Source organism: Maylandia zebra, linkage group LG8, assembly GCF_041146795.1.
Source record: "Maylandia zebra isolate NMK-2024a linkage group LG8, Mzebra_GT3a, whole genome shotgun sequence".
NCBI classification, from domain to species: Eukaryota; Metazoa; Chordata; class Actinopteri; order Cichliformes; family Cichlidae; genus Maylandia; species Maylandia zebra.
Window position 1 is genome coordinate 2452568 of NC_135174.1, and position 18415 is coordinate 2470982.

The following is an 18415-nucleotide window of genomic DNA, read 5'->3' on the forward strand; positions in this document are numbered from 1 at the left end:
ATTTCTTCTTTAAACCATGTCATTTTGTTTGTGTGTGTGTGTGTGTGTGTAGATGTGTCATGTGCTGCAGTACCTGTGTGACTGCCAGGTGCGCCATCGTATTGAGGCAGTGGTGGCCTTCTCTGATGACTTTGTGGCTTGTCTCCAAGAAAACCAACGATTTCGTTACAATGAGGTGATGCTGGCACTCAACATGTCTGCAGCCCTTACTGCCAAGAAGACCAAAGAGTTCAGATCTCCCCCACAGGAACAGGTGGGAACACCACAGAACAACATAAAGCATAAATATAACTGTAACCATTTTCTGTAATTCAAATGGTTGCCGAGCAGAGGACTCTTGCTCAGTGAAGAGCAGTAAATAATGCGACTTACATACACATTTTATTTTAATTTGGCTTTGTATAGAAACACAGTTTTTGCAAACTGTCAGCTAATCAGCCAAGGTTGAGGGTGAACCCATAGTGAAACCTGGCCCCACCCTATCATGTGATATACTGAGGTCAGAAGGCAGTGAGTGGGCGTTAAGGCATCTGGGAAGGGATCTCAACACTGACAGCTGGTGTCATAAGCCCCGTCTCTGTTCAAAGATGGCCGTTCACAGTGGACATAGATGCTTCTTTCAGTCCTCTTTAAAACCATCTGTCTTCTCTGTCCAGCATGTGAACATTGGCATCCTTGAAAGAGTGACCTTTGACCTTTAGATGCAGATGAACAGCCAAGTCTTGTTGTGCCATGTGGTTGCTTGGTCTCTCGAATGTAGAGGTCTGGGCGTTCCTCGCTACACTGCACAGCATGCACTACGTTGTTAAGTTTGTGTTTAGGAGTTTTGTCTTTGGGATGAACCAGTTGTTGTCTGAGTGTGTGGCCGGGTCTGAAGTATACTCTTGGCTCTTTTAAAGGGATAGTATTAGCTATTGGTACAGATATGTTGACGACACCTGGTTCAAAATCAAAATCCAAAAAGTAGAATCCTTCATTGCTCACATCAACTCAGTGATTAAAAACATAAATTTCACCAGGGAAGACACAAAGGACGACTGTTTGCCTTTCCTGGACTGCTCCGTGCACATTAAGGAGAATGGAAACCTCAACATCGAAGTTTACCGGAAGCCCACACACACGGACCAGTACCTCCTCTTTGACTCCCATCACCCTCTGGAACACAAACCTGGAGTAATCAGGACCCTACACCACCGGGCAGAACATGTTCCCTCTAAGCCTGAAGGAAAAAAGAAGGAACACACACATGTAAAGGAAGCTCTTAAAACATGTGGTTATCATAATTGGGCGTTCATAAAGTCAGCAAAGATGCACAGAAAAAGAAGATCAGACACCAGCGAGAGAGGACAAGAAAGACAAACAGAAGAACTTTGCACCCCTTATTTAGCAGGTTTGTAAGAGAAACAGGAGAATTTTCTCCAAAAGTGACATCCCACTTTACTTCAGACCCAGCCACACACAGACAAAAGCTGATTTGACCCAAGTACAAAACAAACACAGACTAAGCAACATAGTGTATGCTGTGCTGTGCAGTGAGGACAGGTGACACCTCTACATCGGAGAAACCAAACAGCCACTCCAAAAATGCATGGCATAGCATAGAAGGGCCACCTCAACAGGACAAGACTTGGCTGTACATCTACACCTAAAAGATAAAGGTCAATCTTTCATGCATGCCAGCATTCACAGCTTGATCCAAGAAAACAGATGGTTTATAGGAGCAAAAGAGGACGTCTAGGTCAACTGTGCTTACGACACCAACTGTCAGCGATCCCCCAGCAACCCCTCCCAGGTACCTCAGGCCCCCAGGCCCCACTTACATCTTGTGTCAAGTGACTTCATTAGGTCATATGATAAGGTAAGGCAAGGTCTCACAATGGTTTCAGCCAAAGCCTCTGGTGATAGTGATCCACAACTTTTTTCCACATGTGATGATTCACATGTTGGAGTGAAACCACTGGGAGGCGTTGCCCCACGCCACTGTCCCACTGGGTTTAAATATTACCATTTTAAAAACCTGGGACTCTCTTGGTTTTAGAACTGAAGAAGCCTCTTGTACGAGAGGTGAAATGTTTTCAAAAGTTTTATAGTCCAGTCATCTTCTTTTAAGGCTCTTAAGAGTACCATCACTTGGATCACTGAGAAGCTAAACAGACATGTTGTAGAGCCACTTTTACCAGCAATAACCTAAAAGGACCATTTTCTCTTGCATCGTTGTGGAAGAATTTTGGTCCACTGATCTTTACAGTGTTTCTTCTGCTCATTGAGGTCTCCAGGCTTTCATTTGTGCAAAGTGCAGAAAGGTCCTGCCAAAAGCACAACATGTATGATTTCAGTAAAGCTTTCAGCTTTCACAGCATCTTGTAACTTGTAACTAAACATGTGTATGTACTTTGGATTTCTATATTGAAAATCGAATGGTCGCTTTAAAGGTTCTCTTACCAATCTGCAGATCAACATGCTGTTAAACTTTAAGGATGAGAAGCAGGAGTGTCCCTGTCCTGAATACATCCGAGAACAGCTGCTAGACTTCCATGAAGATCTGATGAGGCACTGTGGTCAGTTTCACAATACACTGCTGCATTAACTACAGTTGCCAGAATAAGATCAATAGCCATAATATCATTTAATAAATATAACAGTAATGTGTGTATAGTCAGTATTCATTAATTGTAGACATACCATACATGCATTGATCTGCCCATTTTGCTAGGTATAGAGTTGGACGAGGAGAGAGGCATAAACTGTGACAGTGACTTCACCATACGAGGTCGACTCATGTCACTGGTGGAGAAAGTGGCTTATCTAAAGAAGAAGATGGCCAACCTGCCAAAGGAAAAAAAAGACAGGAAACCCAGTAAGGCCATTCTTAAATGAGCTGCTAGTAATTCTCAATGAATAGGAAAATGTACAAGCCTACACTGTTCCAAAAATAGTAATGTCAAAGTATCTTACTGTACATTTTACAGTTGCAGTCTTTCTAAAATATCATTAAATTTACATAAGTAGACTGTGATTTTACATGTCAAAGGTAAAATAACATGACATCACTGTAAATATAATAAAACACAATTTACTTGTTTTGTAAATATATTTTTTTGTGCATATTCAGATTGTAAAAAAATACATTCAGAAATGTATCATAATTTCACAAATATTTGTTTGTTATGTGAGAGAATGATCTGTTAAATTCAAAATAAATAAATAAATGTAGAGGCAGGAATTGCAATTAATATAAATCTCAAAGTATTCACAACATTCCTGAACAGAAATAGGCCTCTGCAACTGGGGTGAGGGTGTGGCCATGAAAACAATGTGACATGCCATTGGATGTTGGGACACATAATAACATGACGCTAAGCATCGGCCAATGAATGTGAACTAACAACCACAAGGTCGCGGCTGCACTGTAGGAAAACATCCTAATATAAAAGTATTTTACTGCATTTCACAGTTTTGTTCTGTTCTTCTAGAACATCATTAAAGTTACGTAAATAGACTGATTCCACATTTCAAATGTAAATTAACGTTAAATCACTGTAATGTAATAAAACATCATTTTCATGATTATTAACTGTGTCTGTCTGTACATATGCATATTTAGATGTTAAAATACATTCACAAATGTATCATGATCTCACAAATATCTGTGCGTTATTTGAAAGATCGAACTGTTGAATTCAAATGTAATGCTATGGATTTGATTTGATTTGATATACCTTTATTACTCCCACAGGGGGAAATTTCATAAACCTGCCGACTTATTGCACGCAATGGCGGCGCCATCTTACCCTCCGATCATACATACATTACACAAAACATCACATGGGGAAGGAGGTATAACAATGGAAAATGCACCACATGAGGAAAGATAAGGATAACAAAAATCACTCCCCCCAGACTGAGCTCCAACAGGGAGATCAGTTTGAGAACAGAAAAAAACATCTCTGCACGTAGCACATGAAAACAATTTGTCAGTCTGTCCCAGGGAATGCAATCCATTATTATTTAAACCAACTGTTAACTGTATATTTCTGTACATTTACGCATTATGATTCATATTGCCACATTCATTGACCTTGTTTACAGGTAATTTCATTGTTTGATCACGTTAAAATGTTCCTAATTTGATGTCTAAAAGCACTTGGAAAAGGCAGAATCCCATGTAAAATTAGCTCAACAAACTCTACTTTCATTACTGGAAATAACCGTATTTTTATGAGGAAGTTATTTTCTGTTATTTTACGGTAGTATTTTGGCGCCCCAGCTGCCGGAATATTACCGTTTTTTCACGATGTTTTTTTTAACAGTGTAGTAGCTATGAGACAAAAAAAGTAAATAAGATCTTTGACTTCAGGACATTCAATCTCTGACCTGCTCTCCCTTCCTCCTTCTCTGTCCTTCTCCTTAAGGTACCTTACAACAGCTCATTTCCGATACGATGGTGCGCTGGGCTCAGGAGTCAGTTATAGAGGATCCAGAGCTGGTCAGAGCTATGTTTGTCCTACTTCACCGCCAGTATGATGGCATTGGTGGACAGGTTTGTGTGTGTAATAGAAAAGAAAATCCATACCACTGGAATCTCCAAATAAATGTATACAATATAGTCATGCTATATTTGTAACAATCTGATGTGAGAGTTGTTCTTTTAGGAAAATATGAGGAGCGGCTATCCAGCCTGCTCCATATGTGACACACTTCCTGGGGTCCCAAACAATAAATCTGGCAACTGTCAAGTAGATCAGATTGAACAAAACAATTGTTAAGAAAGCAAAAAATGCACATGCAAACAATCCTTGGTGCTACTTTTCAATTTGTTGAAAAGTGACCTGCCTACCAGTTCACCAGAGGCCGACTGTCAGCTTTGTTCAGATGATGTGGTCATAAATTCACCAGATAATCAAGTCTAGTACAACAAGTTCCACAAGTCAAACAAACATGTGGGACGTTCTTCATTTATTTGCACAGTGTCACTAATATTAGAAACATCCCGTCTCAGAGTGATGCTCTATAAGAACTCCCTGAACCGCCTTCAGCTGATCCAGAATGGTGCAGCAAGAATACGAACTGGAACTTGAAAGAGAGCCCGTGTTTCTCCTATATTAGCTTCTCTTCAATTGATCCGTGTTAAAAGCATTAAATTAGAATTTAAATTTCATTTAAAATCCTTCTGTCCCACATCAGATTGCACTCTCACAGTAACACTACAGTTATTTGAAAAGAACAATGTAAGTTGTTAATTTCTGTGTATTCATTTATCTCTCCTTACTTCAGGTACAGATGTGAAATATCATGCTCCGTTTGCACAGTAACAGTGCTTCTGCTTGTATATTAAATGTATGTCAATCAGTTTAATAAGGTATGAATATGTCTGTGCAGGTGCGGGCTCTTCCTAAAACCTACACTATAAACTCAGTATCAATCGAGGACACCATCAACCTGTTAGCGGCTCTCGGTCAGATCAGATCTCTGCTGAGTGTGCGCATGGGAAGAGAGGAGGAGAAACTGATGATCAGAGGGCTGGGGTGAGAGCACGCTTATCTGTCAGGCTCTTGCGTGTCTGAATGATTTGTTTTCTTTGGAGTACTTTCTTCTTTAGACTTGCTTTAACTCCCAACAAGAAGAGGAAAAATGTAAACAAATATTTATGTGAATGAAAGTTCAGAAACAGAGCAATTACAATTTTGTGCATGTGTGTATATTTGATTTTTAATCTATCTACAGAATGCCCTACAGGCACATAAAAACAAATTCAGAATTTCTCTTAGTCGTAGATGGACTTTTGTCTTCAAGTATTCTTTTACTTCTTGGGTAACTGCTCAGACTAACTTTAAAGAGTGTCCATGTAAGGATATGGCTTAGGCACACATAATCTGTATATCTCAGTCCAGCACAATAAAAACAGGAACATTTCACTTTACCTATGGGTTATATGCTTTGTTTCAATGGTTTGCAAACCTTTGTGCCCAAAGAACACCTGTATTCATGCACAAAAGTCTTTCTTTTGGTTGCATTCTTCACAGACAATTTGCAGCATCTTGATCTAGAGCAGCCTTCCTGTCAGGATTGATACCACTCAACAAACACATTCCATGCCTCGTCTTCAGCACTTTATTATACACTTAAATACAAAGCAACAAATTGTCTTGCATTGGAGTGCATTAGATTGCTTGCAACTAGTGACTTGGTCTGCTTCACATAGCTCAAGTTACTCTAATGTGGTTTCCAAGTCCCACTTTAGCTTGCTTGGCAAGGTAAAGGTGGACTTGGTAGCATTTACCAGCTAATCCTGGCAGATAACTGTTGACATCTATAGTCTAGCTGAAGCTACACAATACATGTGCGCATGTGTCATATAGGTAACCTTCACATTATTGATTGCTGCTTTTAGGTGATGGGTCCTCTTCCCTAGTGGCTAATTGTGGTTTGCTTCATACAAGGAAATGATCCCTTTTCCCCTTATTAATCTCCTTGTAGTCAGTTGGTGGATTTAATGTCACAAGCATGCGATTCCCATTGCTAGCAACTTTGAAAATGCACTCTGGTTCCATTTGACAGATGTTTGTTAAGATCAACATTGTTGGTGACCCAGATTAGGTTTGAGATTAGATTTTAAACTAAAATGAAGTCTGGTTTTTGAGGCAGCTTTTTCCATTTTAGACATTGTTGGTTGCACTTGACCCAAAACTGTTCTTACTTGGTTTGTATCCAAAAGCCTTATAATAAAAATGAGCACCCATGAACCTCTTTTAAATGTCAAAACCTGAATATCACTGTTGTAATAACAAAACACTCTGGTCAAATATTAAACAGTTAATATATGAAAGAGTTTGAGCTGTCGGTTTAAATTTCACCCATCCTTCTTCCTCTCAGAGATATCATGAACAACAAAGTGTTTTACCAACATCCTAACCTGATGAGAGCGTTGGGAATGCACGAGACTGTCATGGAGGTCATGGTCAATGTGCTCAGTGGAGGAGACTCCAAGGTATGTAGTAGTAATAGTGCTGACATACTGAAGAGTCATGATGAAGAATGGTAGAGCAATGGGGAAATGCATTCGTATTTCAAATAAATTATGTGTCACAAAATGTTTTAAATATATGTTTTTCCCCTGAATTATTTTCAGATAAATAAACACAAAGGGTCATTTTGTCTAACAACCTGTGATGCACGTGTGTTTTCAGGAAATCACCTTTCCAAAAATGGTGGCCAACTGTTGTCGTTTTCTATGTTACTTCTGTCGAATCAGCCGTCAGAACCAGAAAGCCATGTTTGACCATCTGAGTTATCTGCTGGAGAACAGCAGTGTTGGCCTGGGTGAGTAATGATGACCTAACAAGCATTATTTCAGTTGAATATTTATCATGAAGAGAACAGGAGATGAAGGAATGTTGAAGACCAATGCATGGTGACCAACATTAATAAAGGGAATAAAGGGAACTAGCTCAGAATTGTTTTGTTGTTGATTAACGTTGGTAGTTGAGGACGGGTAGCAGCTACAGAGTTGTGTAAAAGCTTGAAGAATGACGTTGCAATTTACCCACAAGACATAGAGCTCAAAAAGACAAACATCAGAATCAGAATCAGAAAGGGGTTTATTGCCAAATGTTGAGCAGGTTTACAACATTAGGAAATTGCTGCGGTGCTTCAGTGCAAACATAGTGTCATAAATAGCACTTAAATAGACATGGAAAAAAATAAAAGTAGGGATAAGAATTAAAAGTGCTACGTAGAAAGATATGTGCATGAGCTATACATGAGATATATACATGAGAATAAGAATTAAGAGTGCTACGTTGAAAGATATATACATGAGTGCAGGTGGTGATCAGTGCCAAACATGGAATGATGCAGTGACACAGCGTAGGGTCATGTGTTAGTAGCGGGAACAGTCATATGGTTATTGTTCATGTGTCCAACAGCAGAGGGGAAGAAACTGTTCTTATGGCGAGAGGTTCTGGTGCGAATGGACCGGAGCCTCCTGCCTGAGGGGAGCAGGTCAAACAGACTGTGTCCAGGGTGAGAAGGGTCAGCTGAGATCCGAGCTGCACGCCGCAATGTCCTGGAGGTGTACAGGTCCTGCAGAGATGGGAGTCTGCAGCCAATCACCTTCTCAGCAGAGCGCACAACACGCTGCAGTCTCTGTTTGTCCCTGATAGTGGCTCCAGCGTACCACACGGTGATGGAGGAGGTGAGGATGGACTCGATGATTGCGGTGTAGAACTGCATCATCGTCCGTGTTGGCAGGTTGAATTTCTTCAGCTGCCTCAGGAAGTACATCCTCTGCTGGGCTTTCTTGATGACGGAGGTGATGGTGGGCTCCCACTTCAGGTCCTGGGTGATGGTGGTACCCAGGAAGCGGAATGAGTCCACAGAGGTGATGGGGGTGTCAGTCAGGATGATGGGGGGGAGTGGAGCTGTGTGCTTCCTGAAGTCCACAATAATCTCCACTGTCTTCTGGGCATTCAGCACCAGGTTGTTGTGGCTGCACCAGGACACCAGACGTTCAACCTCCCTCCTGTAGGCAGACTCGTCCCCGTCCGAGATGAGTCCAATAACGGTGGTGTCATCTGCAAACTTGATTAGCTTGACAGACTGGTGGGTGGAGGTGCAGCAGTTGGTGTACAGGGAGAAGAGCAGAGGAGAAAGAACACAGCCCTGAGGGGAGCCGGTGCTGATGGTCCGGGAGTCCGAGACATTCTTTCCCAGCCTCACATGCTGCTTCCTGTCCGTCAGGAAGTCAGTGATCCACCGGCAGATGGGATCAGGCACATTCATCTGGGAAAGCTTGCCTCGGAGATGGTCTGGAAGGATGGTGTTGAAGGCAGAGCTGAAGTCCACAAACAGGATCCTGGCGTAGGTTCCTGGGGAGTCCAGATGCTGCAGGATGAAGTGTAGGGCCATGTTGATGGCGTCGTCTACAGACCTGTTGGCTCTATATGCAAACTGCAGGGGGTCCAGGAGGGGGGCCGTGAGGGTCCTGAGATGGGAGAGAACTAGGCGCTCAAAAGACTTCATGACCACAGATGTCAGAGCCACGGGTCTGTAGTCATTTAGTCCAGTGATCCTAGGTTTCTTGGGGACAGGGATTATGGTGGAGGACTTGAAGCAGGCAGGCACATGACATGCCTGCAGTGAGGAGTTGAAAATGCCAGAAAACACTGGGGCCAGCTCGTTTGCACAGTGTCTGAGGGTGGCAGGAGACACGCCGTCTGGGCCGGGAGCTTTCCGAGCATTCAGACTCTTAAACTGCTTCCTCACATCTGCTTCATGAATATGAAGAGTTGTGGTGGGAGGAGGTGGTGTGAAATCCTCTTTTGTGTGGGGTGAGGAGGGGGGTGTTGTAGGTGAACGGTTTGAAGGTGGTGATGGCTCTGTGGAGGGGGGAGAGGTGGGGGAATTAGTGTCCAAAGTGTCTCTATTGTTGGGGCCGTTGGAGGTGTGAAGGCTGCCTGATGGCTCGTCAAAACGGCAGTAGAAGTCGTTAAGGGTGTTGGCTAAGAGCAAGTCATCAGTGGAGTGGGGGGTTTTAGGCTTGTAGTTGGTGATATTCCTAAAACCTTTCCACACAGAGGCCGAGTCATTCTCTGAGATCTGCTGCTGCATCTTCTCAGAGTGCTGATGTTTAGCAACGTCCACTTCTTTAGTGAACCTGTACTTGGCCTCTCTGTAGCAGTCCCTGTCTCCGCTTCTGAACGCCCTTCTCTTTTCCAGCCACAGCTTTTTGAGTTTAGGAGCAAACCAGGGTTTGTCATTGTTATAACTCACCCTGGTGCGTGATGGCACAATGCTGTCCTCACAGAAGTGGATATAGGAGGTGACAGTGTCCGTAAACTCGTCCAAGCTGTTAGAAGCAGCCTTCATTGTGTCCCAGTCTGTGGTCTCCAAACACGTGCGAAGCTCCTCCACAGCCTCGTTGCTCCACAGTTTTTTAGTCCTCACGACAGGTTTGGAGAGCTTCAGCCTCGGTCTGTACGCGGGGATCAGGTGGATCATGACGTGGTCAGAAAGACCGAGTGAAGCGCGGGGCACCGCGCGATAGGCCCCGCTGATCGTGCTGTAACAGTGGTCTAATGTCCTCTCCTCTCTGGTCGGGCATTTAATATACTGCTTATATTTTGGAAGCTCATGGCTCAGATTGGCTTTGTTAAAGTCCCCAAGAGCAATGATGAGACATGCACTTGGTGCCGTTTTGGCGCTCTCTGTCAGGGTGAAAAATGAACATTGACATACTGGTGGAGGACTTGAACACAGTCCTCCACCAGTATTCATGGTATGAATGCATTAGCTATGAAACTTGACAGTTTGTTTCAAGTATGGGAACAAAGCTTACTTGTTGTTCCTAGAGTATTTAGAAGTAGAATGGGAGGCAGAGCCTTCAGTTTTCAGGCCCCTCTTCTGTGGGACCAGCTCACAGCTTGGACATCTTAATACGAGATATTTTTGCTTGAAATAAGTGAAAAAATCTGCCAATGGAACAAGTGAAAATTCTCCAGATCCAACATGCACTGTCTAAAAACAAGTTCTTCTATCTCACTGAAATGTTACTCTGTAATTGATTGTGTCTTATTTAAGTGTGATGAGATATTTTGACTAGAATATATTAAGATTTTGAGTTTTTGCAGTGTATATTTATATAAATCTTGTCTACTCACTCAAAGCACTTTAGAATACACATTTACGCATTCACACTAACACACATTCGGGGATTAAGTAAATGGTAAATGGACTGGTTCTGATAAAGCACTTTTCTACTCTGAGCACAACTTGCCTCATTCACCCATTTGCACAAGCACTTTTTTATGCTTTCCATCTGTTAAGGTTCAAAATATTGGGGATGGAGACAAGAGAAAAAACCACAATAACAACACTGGTCCGGCCGGGTTGAGTCAAACGATGATTTAATGATCACACACGTGGGAGATGGACACTGATGCAGACAGCCTCAAAATCTCAAAATGGTGGAGCATTGCTCAAACTTTTATAACCTCTGGTGCCTCCACCTTATCATAAAAAGCCTAAACATTCACATGCTCTCTCTCACACAGCGCCTAAGCTACGACCTTGGCTCCCTGTTTATCTGCTCCTGCTGAAATGGGGCAGAAAACTCCAGCACACTCTGTTCTCTTCTACTCAGACAAATTAGACAATAACCTTCTGCGAACAGTATTTCTTATAACTCAGCAATATAATGCATCATAAAACAATATCATTCATTCACAACAAGTCAGCAATTTAATGTAATGCAAATCAGTTTAACTAATGCAATAGTTATCAGCTTCTTCTAATTCAGGAGAATAATGCAAACTAAAACTACATAATAATTCACAATCTTTAATTAGGGGTATAACATGGCATAAAATAATATCATAATTTTACAATTCCCCCTGATGAGGTCATTAGAATAATGACCTCACAAACACCCTGTAGCCCAGTGTGGCCGGGTTCATCTCTTCTCACTCCTGAGGTCCTTTGTCCCCCTGAGGGGCAAACCATATGTAAGATGACCTCTGTGTTTGCGCAAGTCAGGTGCAAGACAAACTATTACTACAAGGATAGCAGGTCCAGATGACACTCCCCTGTTCTCCCACAGCTTTATTTGGTGTTCCCTGATACCATTCAGACGTAGACTAGAACCTCTGTCCGAAGAGCTCTTAACCTTTATTTTATTGCTGCAGCTACCAGTGTCGTCCAGTTGGGTGATCCTCTGCTCTTAATTCCTCAACCTTAGGGGTTAGACAACCCTTCAGTCGTAACACAGATCAGGGGATTATTCTGCTCCGATTTCAAACAACGATCTGTGTATTCTCCAGAAAAAGGAACAGGAAGGTGTCCCCTTTTTGCCCAAAAGCCTCTCGAACTTCGTTGGTCTGGTGTTCCCGGATTTCCGCCAACCCCTTCATGGTTATTGCTGTGTTTATGGGATCCATCCTTTTGTGGTGACTAGCTGGAGCCCAAACGCCATGACCCTTGGACCCAGTTGATGTCTCGGCAGTCACTGTGTCTGACTCTGCTACGGAGGATCCTCGCATCTCTGTGACCTCATTGGTGTCTGTTCCTTTCTCTGTAAGAGACAGAAAACCAAAACACCTCTCTTCCTAACCCTAATAATCTAATGTTATTATCTACTGACCTTCTAGTGATTCAGAATTGGTCTAAAACATTCAGAATGTCCCAGGGACTTATTCTAATCATATCTTATGTGTGTGTAAGCAGTGTTTGCATTTAGCCCTCTGCACTCAAGGCATTTCCTACACTTTATCAGTCCGGACAGTCACGCCGAACGAAGCTTCTGACCTTCAAAAGGCCGAGTGCCAACTCGTTATAAGCACATTTGCAAGGTGTGTCTGAAAATTATTGAAACCCCTCTTTTTAACAAAAGACAAAAAATTAACAAATCTTCTAAACGCTATTCAGTTCATTTCAATGAGTAATGATTAAACATGAAAGTGATAGTTTATGCTTTTTCACTGATTCTCTAAAAGGTCCGTCTTCTCGGACCGCTATTAGCTTAAGCTTTACCATTCCTAAATTATTAAAGACACCAATGAAGTTATAAAATATTCAAATAATCCTTGTTTGATGTTAAAGCTCAACCTTCCCCCCCCTTTTTTGACACATTCCAATGTGTCAAAAAAGGGGGTATAACATGGCATAAAATAATATCATAATTTTACACATCTAACATTCACGCTCTGATGGCTGCATCGTAAAGCAACTGGGGGTTAGTATCTTGCCCAAGGATATTTGGCATGAAGACTAGAGCAGATGGGGGTTGAACCACCAAGCTCCTGATTAGTAGGTGACCTGCTCTACCTCCCAGATTGCCACTGACTTTTGGATTGACAGACTACCCTCTCTAGCTCTGGGATGTTTGTTGCTTTGGAGCAAATGACTGTCTATTGTGAAAGTTTGTATAGTTGCATACACTTTACATATGTCTTTTCCTCTTCTCAGCATCTCCATCTATGCGAGGATCCACTCCTCTGGATGTGGCTGCAGCATCAGTCATGGATAATAATGAGCTTGCCCTTGCTTTAAGAGAGCCAGACCTGGAGAAGGTGAGGCTGACAAAGACTTAGACACACACAAAAGGAAAACCGTAAATTGTATTAGATATTCTGAGGTCACTTTAGCCTATAGAATAGAAGAGCCTGTTACTGTCACAGCACATGTACAACAAAATTGTACCAACTGTGGTGGAATAAAATACAGTCTGGGGAAGAAGATATGACTTGATTGACCTGAGGTGTCGACCACAGGGCAGCGGGTCAAACGGGTGGTATCCAGGGTGCAAGGGGAATCTGGCGAGGGTGCGAGCTGCCATCTTATGAAGATTAGGGTCTGTTAAGTTCTTGTTGCCTCAGAGAAAGTTACAAAAGTAGATGGTGAGCCTTGGCTCCATGTATAACCTTCTCCAGCATCTCCCTACACCTTTGAATATGCCACAGAGCTCAGAGTTACTTCACATGCACGCTGACAATTATACATAAACATGTCTGCTTAAGGAAGAAAGCATGTACAAAATGAGGCTTAAACTTCATCCCCAAATCGGTTCTGTATTCCTTTGTAAATTCAAGTTCTGTTTTAAATTTGGTGCACAGCTATCAAAATCAAATATTTTATAATGCATATTCATCTGATTCCTTACCAATCATGAAATTAACTTAATCAGTTCCATAGGTCTTATTCATACTGCTCCTTTAAGACAGCAGTCTCACTATACCCCATTCATTATACAAATTGATAATAGCAGTGGTTAGCAGAAACACTACTTTAAAACATGTAGATGCAAATATGTACTCAGCTTCCAAGCTAAAACCACTTAGAAAAAAGAGAGTACGAGTTTATATAGCAGCAGTTAGCGGGGTTAACATTTCAGCATGTTGGTTAGCAGCGGCAACTGTAAAGTCTACTCGCCAGTGCAAAGCACTTTGCATTTACAAGAAACAGCTTCAGGTCTCCAGATCTAGCAGTTAACAAAACAGACGTCTCGCTTTTCAACCTCTTTTTCAACAGCAACAATGTTCCTCATATTTAGTTATCAGCCTTACCAGCGTAACCAAACGGAAAACGGTTAAAGGCTGGAGAACAATTCCCATTGGTTAAAAATGAAATTGTCCATCAAGGTCAGAAAATAACAACTGTTAAACAAAAATGAATAAATAACAAGAATCAAATGTATTTGGCTTTCAACACAACAATAACTTTTTATACAGTCATCTTATTAGAATTTTGCTTTAGAGTTTACAGTACATTACACCACAGGAGTAGTAATTCTGACCAAAGGTTTCTACTTTTATCTGACTGTGACTGGGCTACAGCATCACCTGCACAAAGCAAATCTTCAGGCCGCCAAATTGAGATTTTCCATTATTCCCGTATAGTCTGTAAAGGCTATGAATTGGTGACACCGGAAACAAATGTATTAGTATAAAATCCAGAAAGCTACACGCTGAGATTATTTTAAGGTGGCACATGCCACCACAGTAGATCCGTCCCCGCTGCCGGTCATGTGAACCAAGCTCTAGCTATGGGCACAGTTTATGTCCCATGGCAACGGGTCGGGCATCCCATACTAGGGATACCACTTTTTTATGTCCGACACCGACATCATAAATTTGGATATCTGCTGATACCGATATGAATCCGATATAGTGTGTTTTAATCAATAAAACTGTTTTTTAATATCTTGCTGCATTTTGATAAGTTCATACTCAAGTTTAAATAAACAACAACACTAAAGCTATTCTGTTAAACCTGTATGTAAAGAACACTGCACCCAAAATATTTCAAAGTTCAGCAAAACTGATCAATCTAATAAACTTAAACCTGCTCCATCCTCCCTGTTCTGGTGTTTTAAAGAGAACTTAGCAGAAATATTAAGCAACCTGACTAATAGGGTTGCAAACTCCCAGCAACATCTTTCTTCTACAGAACTGCAGACTGCACAGATGGTATCTTCCCAAAGGAAAAAGTGCTATAGCTTACTAGGGTATATTAAACTTAACAGTTACTATATACAGTAATGGACTTCTATACGTTTTACATCAGATTAAAACTTTGGGTTTAATATTCGGATAATTATTTATTAAAAGCTCGACATTTTAAATGAGAATAAGAAAGAAAAGTATGTCTTTGTGCCCCTTTTCCCTGTTCATGCCCTAAACGTGCTGCTGTTGTTCAGCCGCTGGTTTCCTCTTTCTGGCACGAAGTGGGCCAAAAACAAACAAGAGAGAAAAGCCGATCAGCTGATCATTGATCAGTTTCATGATTGAAGTAGGAGCAGGAGAGGGAGAGAGAGAGAGGCAGTCGCTCCATATATCGGTTGTTAAGCTTAACGCTGGAATGCTTTACAGACATTCAGAGATGGACTTACACACTTGCTTTACTTCTCTGGGATCACTTCCTCGGAGATGAAATGCTGGTTTGGTAGCGAGGCTACAAACACACACAGCGGCTCTATCACGTGACCGCACTGCTCCGACGTGCTACGGTTATGAGCCGAGTCGCCATGTCGCAAGTTTTGTGAGGTGCTTTTTTGATATTTAATGGATCGGATTACATTTTTTATTTCTCTCCGATATCCGATCCAGTAATTTACGTCAGTATCGGACCGATACCGAAACATAATATCGGATTGGTCCATCTCTATCCCATACTGCTGAAGCCCTTTGTGCTTTGTTCTATCTCTGTTAATTAAATTTAAATTGTAGGTGTCTTTCCACTGTGCTATATTTTTTCTTTTTGAAACAAACAACCCAAAATAATAATAATAATTTATTTTTGCAGGTGGTACAATATCTAGCTGGGTGTGGGCTGCAGAGCTGTGTGATGCTGGTCCGTAAGGGATACCCTGACATTGGCTGGAACCCTGTGGAGGGGGAACGATACCTTGACTTCCTGCGCTTTGCTGTCTTCTGCAATGGTAAAAATGTAACCATACGACTGCAGTCAGATCATTTATTTTCCACTGGAGTTTGTATCATGTGCAACCACAAACTTAGCAACTTGTCCCTGTTATGTGGCCAGGTGAAAGTGTGGAGGAGAATGCCAATGTTGTGGTAAGGCTCCTTATTCGTCGACCAGAATGTTTTGGCCCGGCTCTTCGAGGTGAAGGTGGTGATGGGTTGTTGGCAGCAATGGAGGAGGCCATTAAGATCTCTCAGGATCCCTCCAGAGATGGTCCGTCTCCTATGTCTGAGAGCAGCAAGGCACTGTATGACAACACTTCTAACCTGATTACTTACATATACATATTAAAGTTCACACTGACAGAACAGGACTGATCAGTTGGACTGAACAGGCAAGAATCAATTACATTTCCTTTATATTTATACAGCACCCATTCATAGCAGCAGTTATCTCCAGACACTCAAGGTACCAGCCGTCAGATAACTCCCTATAAGCAGCACTTGGCGACACTGGCAAGAAAGACCTCACTTTTAACAGGAAGCGCTCGCTAGCACAATCATGTTGACTGTTTGCATTTGGTCTGCCTGGTAGACTAAATTCCTTACAAAGGTCTGTACATGAGTCTACAAGTCTAGATGGCTTGTAAACAGCCTGTTAAATGTTAAGGGATTTTCTTAAGATGGAAATTAGGGCATACAAAATGCTGACTCATAGCAATTATAATTTGTTGTGCAGATGTATATATTGAATAGTTATGAATGCCTGCCACAAAATCCCAGGGTTCAGTTGGATATGACTTTGAGCGCACTATTTTCCTTCGGCACACCTTTTGGTAACTTCCTAAACTACGTGTCGTATTTCCAGTACTAACAATGTTCAAGCAGATTATCTCTTCCTGTGTTTTCCATTTAGAAAAGAACAATTTCAGACAAACATCAGCCTGAACCAATTATCCTGTCACTAAGTTCATGAGTAACTACAGTACAAGCACAGAGTGGGAAATGAGCATAACAGGTCAGAAGAAAATGGTCTGAAGTATTTAGGGGCATTTAATATGAGAGTGTGTCTCTGTGTGTAGCAGTGACATGCCAGGGGAAGAGGAAGATGATACAATTCACATGGGAAATGCCATCATGACCTTCTACTCTGCTCTCATTGACCTGCTGGGCCGCTGTGCTCCAGAGATGCATGTGAGTTACTTTGTACTGCACACGTGTGTTTGTTCAGCTGTCTCTGTTTTGTCTTTGTCGTCCTCGTCAGTGACCTGTTTATACAGGGTCCTATCTCCAATTAGAGCACCTGACTGGAAAATGCCTTAGGAAATGTTTGAGGAGAGAAGTTTTCTCCCGACTTCATTTGCATCGTGTCTGAATAGCTGACTGTGTTCACAAACAGATTAAAAGTGTGCTCGACGTGTCTCTTTAGTGAGCAGAATGTGTTTTCAAAGCCTCTTTTGAGTAGTTGTTGTTTGCAGATATTGCATGCACAAAGACTTTTAGATTGCCCGGAAGCAAGAATTCCCGTAGCTTTATCCTCTATGTCTCAGACAATAGCTCCCAGCTAAGAGGGGTTTGGGACTGAGCTTGTTTTAATATTTTGGATTATTGAGTCACTGATAGTGAGAGTTGTCGCTGGTCTTACGGGCTCCGTGCTGGCTGGCCTTCAAGTGGAGTACCAGCGATTCAAAATGCACAACTCCTACATGCAGCCTTACGTATATAGTGCACTCACTTAAGCCCTACCTCTTTTCTATTAGCTGATCCATGCTGGTAAAGGTGAAGCTATCCGTATCAGAGCGATTTTGAGGTCTCTTATTCCTATTGAAGACTTGGTGGGAGTCATCAGTATTTCATTCTCTATGCCTAACCTGGCTAAAGGTAAGAAAGTCATCTGACATGATGACATCTAATCCAGTAATAACAGTAACTGATCCTGTAATATCAGCAATCAAGAATTGAATTGTGTTTGCGTGCATGTACAGATGGGTTGGTTGTGGAGCCAGACATGTCAGCAGGTTTCTGCCCAGACCACAAAGCAGCCATGGTGCTGTTCCTGGACCGTGTCTATGGTATAGAAGACCAGAATTTTCTTCTCCACCTTCTGGAGGTTGGGTTCTTACCAGACCTGAGGTCTGCCGCCTCTCTGGACACCGTAAGTTTCTGTCTGTGTGTATATTTCTTTCTCTTCAGGAACAGAAATACAGATTTGACAAAAGGTAAACTAACAAGGAGTCATGACTGAACCACACACAAAAAACACAGCAATAAACAAGGAAACCAACAACAGAAGGATACATGTCAACACAACAGAAAATAGAACCAAAATACAAAGTTAATCACTACTAAAAAACAGAAGAACTCCAGAAAACTCAAAGCCCATCGGTCCAAGGCCCAGGGAACACGACACTTAGCCTTTGATATTGTTTCTTACTGGCACAACTACGCACTTTATTCACTGTGTATAGTATTCCCCCAGAGGTATAAAAACATATGTACAT

General features: G+C 41.9%; 1 protein-coding gene across 7 annotated transcripts in view; it reads left to right on the top strand.

Moving 5' to 3' along the window:
- The window catches only part of ryr2a (ryanodine receptor 2a (cardiac)), a 317523-nt gene that overhangs the window by 166525 nt on the left and 132583 nt on the right, over window positions 1-18415 (top strand). For 4 of the 7 annotated variants that reach the window (XM_014410059.4, XM_024799042.2, XM_076887178.1 and 1 more), the window contains exons 40-52: window positions 53-253; window positions 2453-2558; window positions 2714-2857; window positions 4413-4540; window positions 5380-5525; window positions 6874-6988; window positions 7188-7320; window positions 12961-13064; window positions 15796-15931; window positions 16036-16222; window positions 16997-17108; window positions 17675-17795; window positions 17900-18069. In XM_014410059.4, the coding sequence (XP_014265545.3) occupies window positions 53-253; window positions 2453-2558; window positions 2714-2857; window positions 4413-4540; window positions 5380-5525; window positions 6874-6988; window positions 7188-7320; window positions 12961-13064; window positions 15796-15931; window positions 16036-16222; window positions 16997-17108; window positions 17675-17795; window positions 17900-18069 (1803 nt within the window). The remainder of the gene's footprint in view (window positions 1-52; window positions 254-2452; window positions 2559-2713; window positions 2858-4412; window positions 4541-5379; window positions 5526-6873; window positions 6989-7187; window positions 7321-12960; window positions 13065-15795; window positions 15932-16035; window positions 16223-16996; window positions 17109-17674; window positions 17796-17899; window positions 18070-18415) is intronic. The other 3 variants (XM_014410055.3, XM_024799043.2, XM_024799041.2) reach the window with 2 other exon arrangements.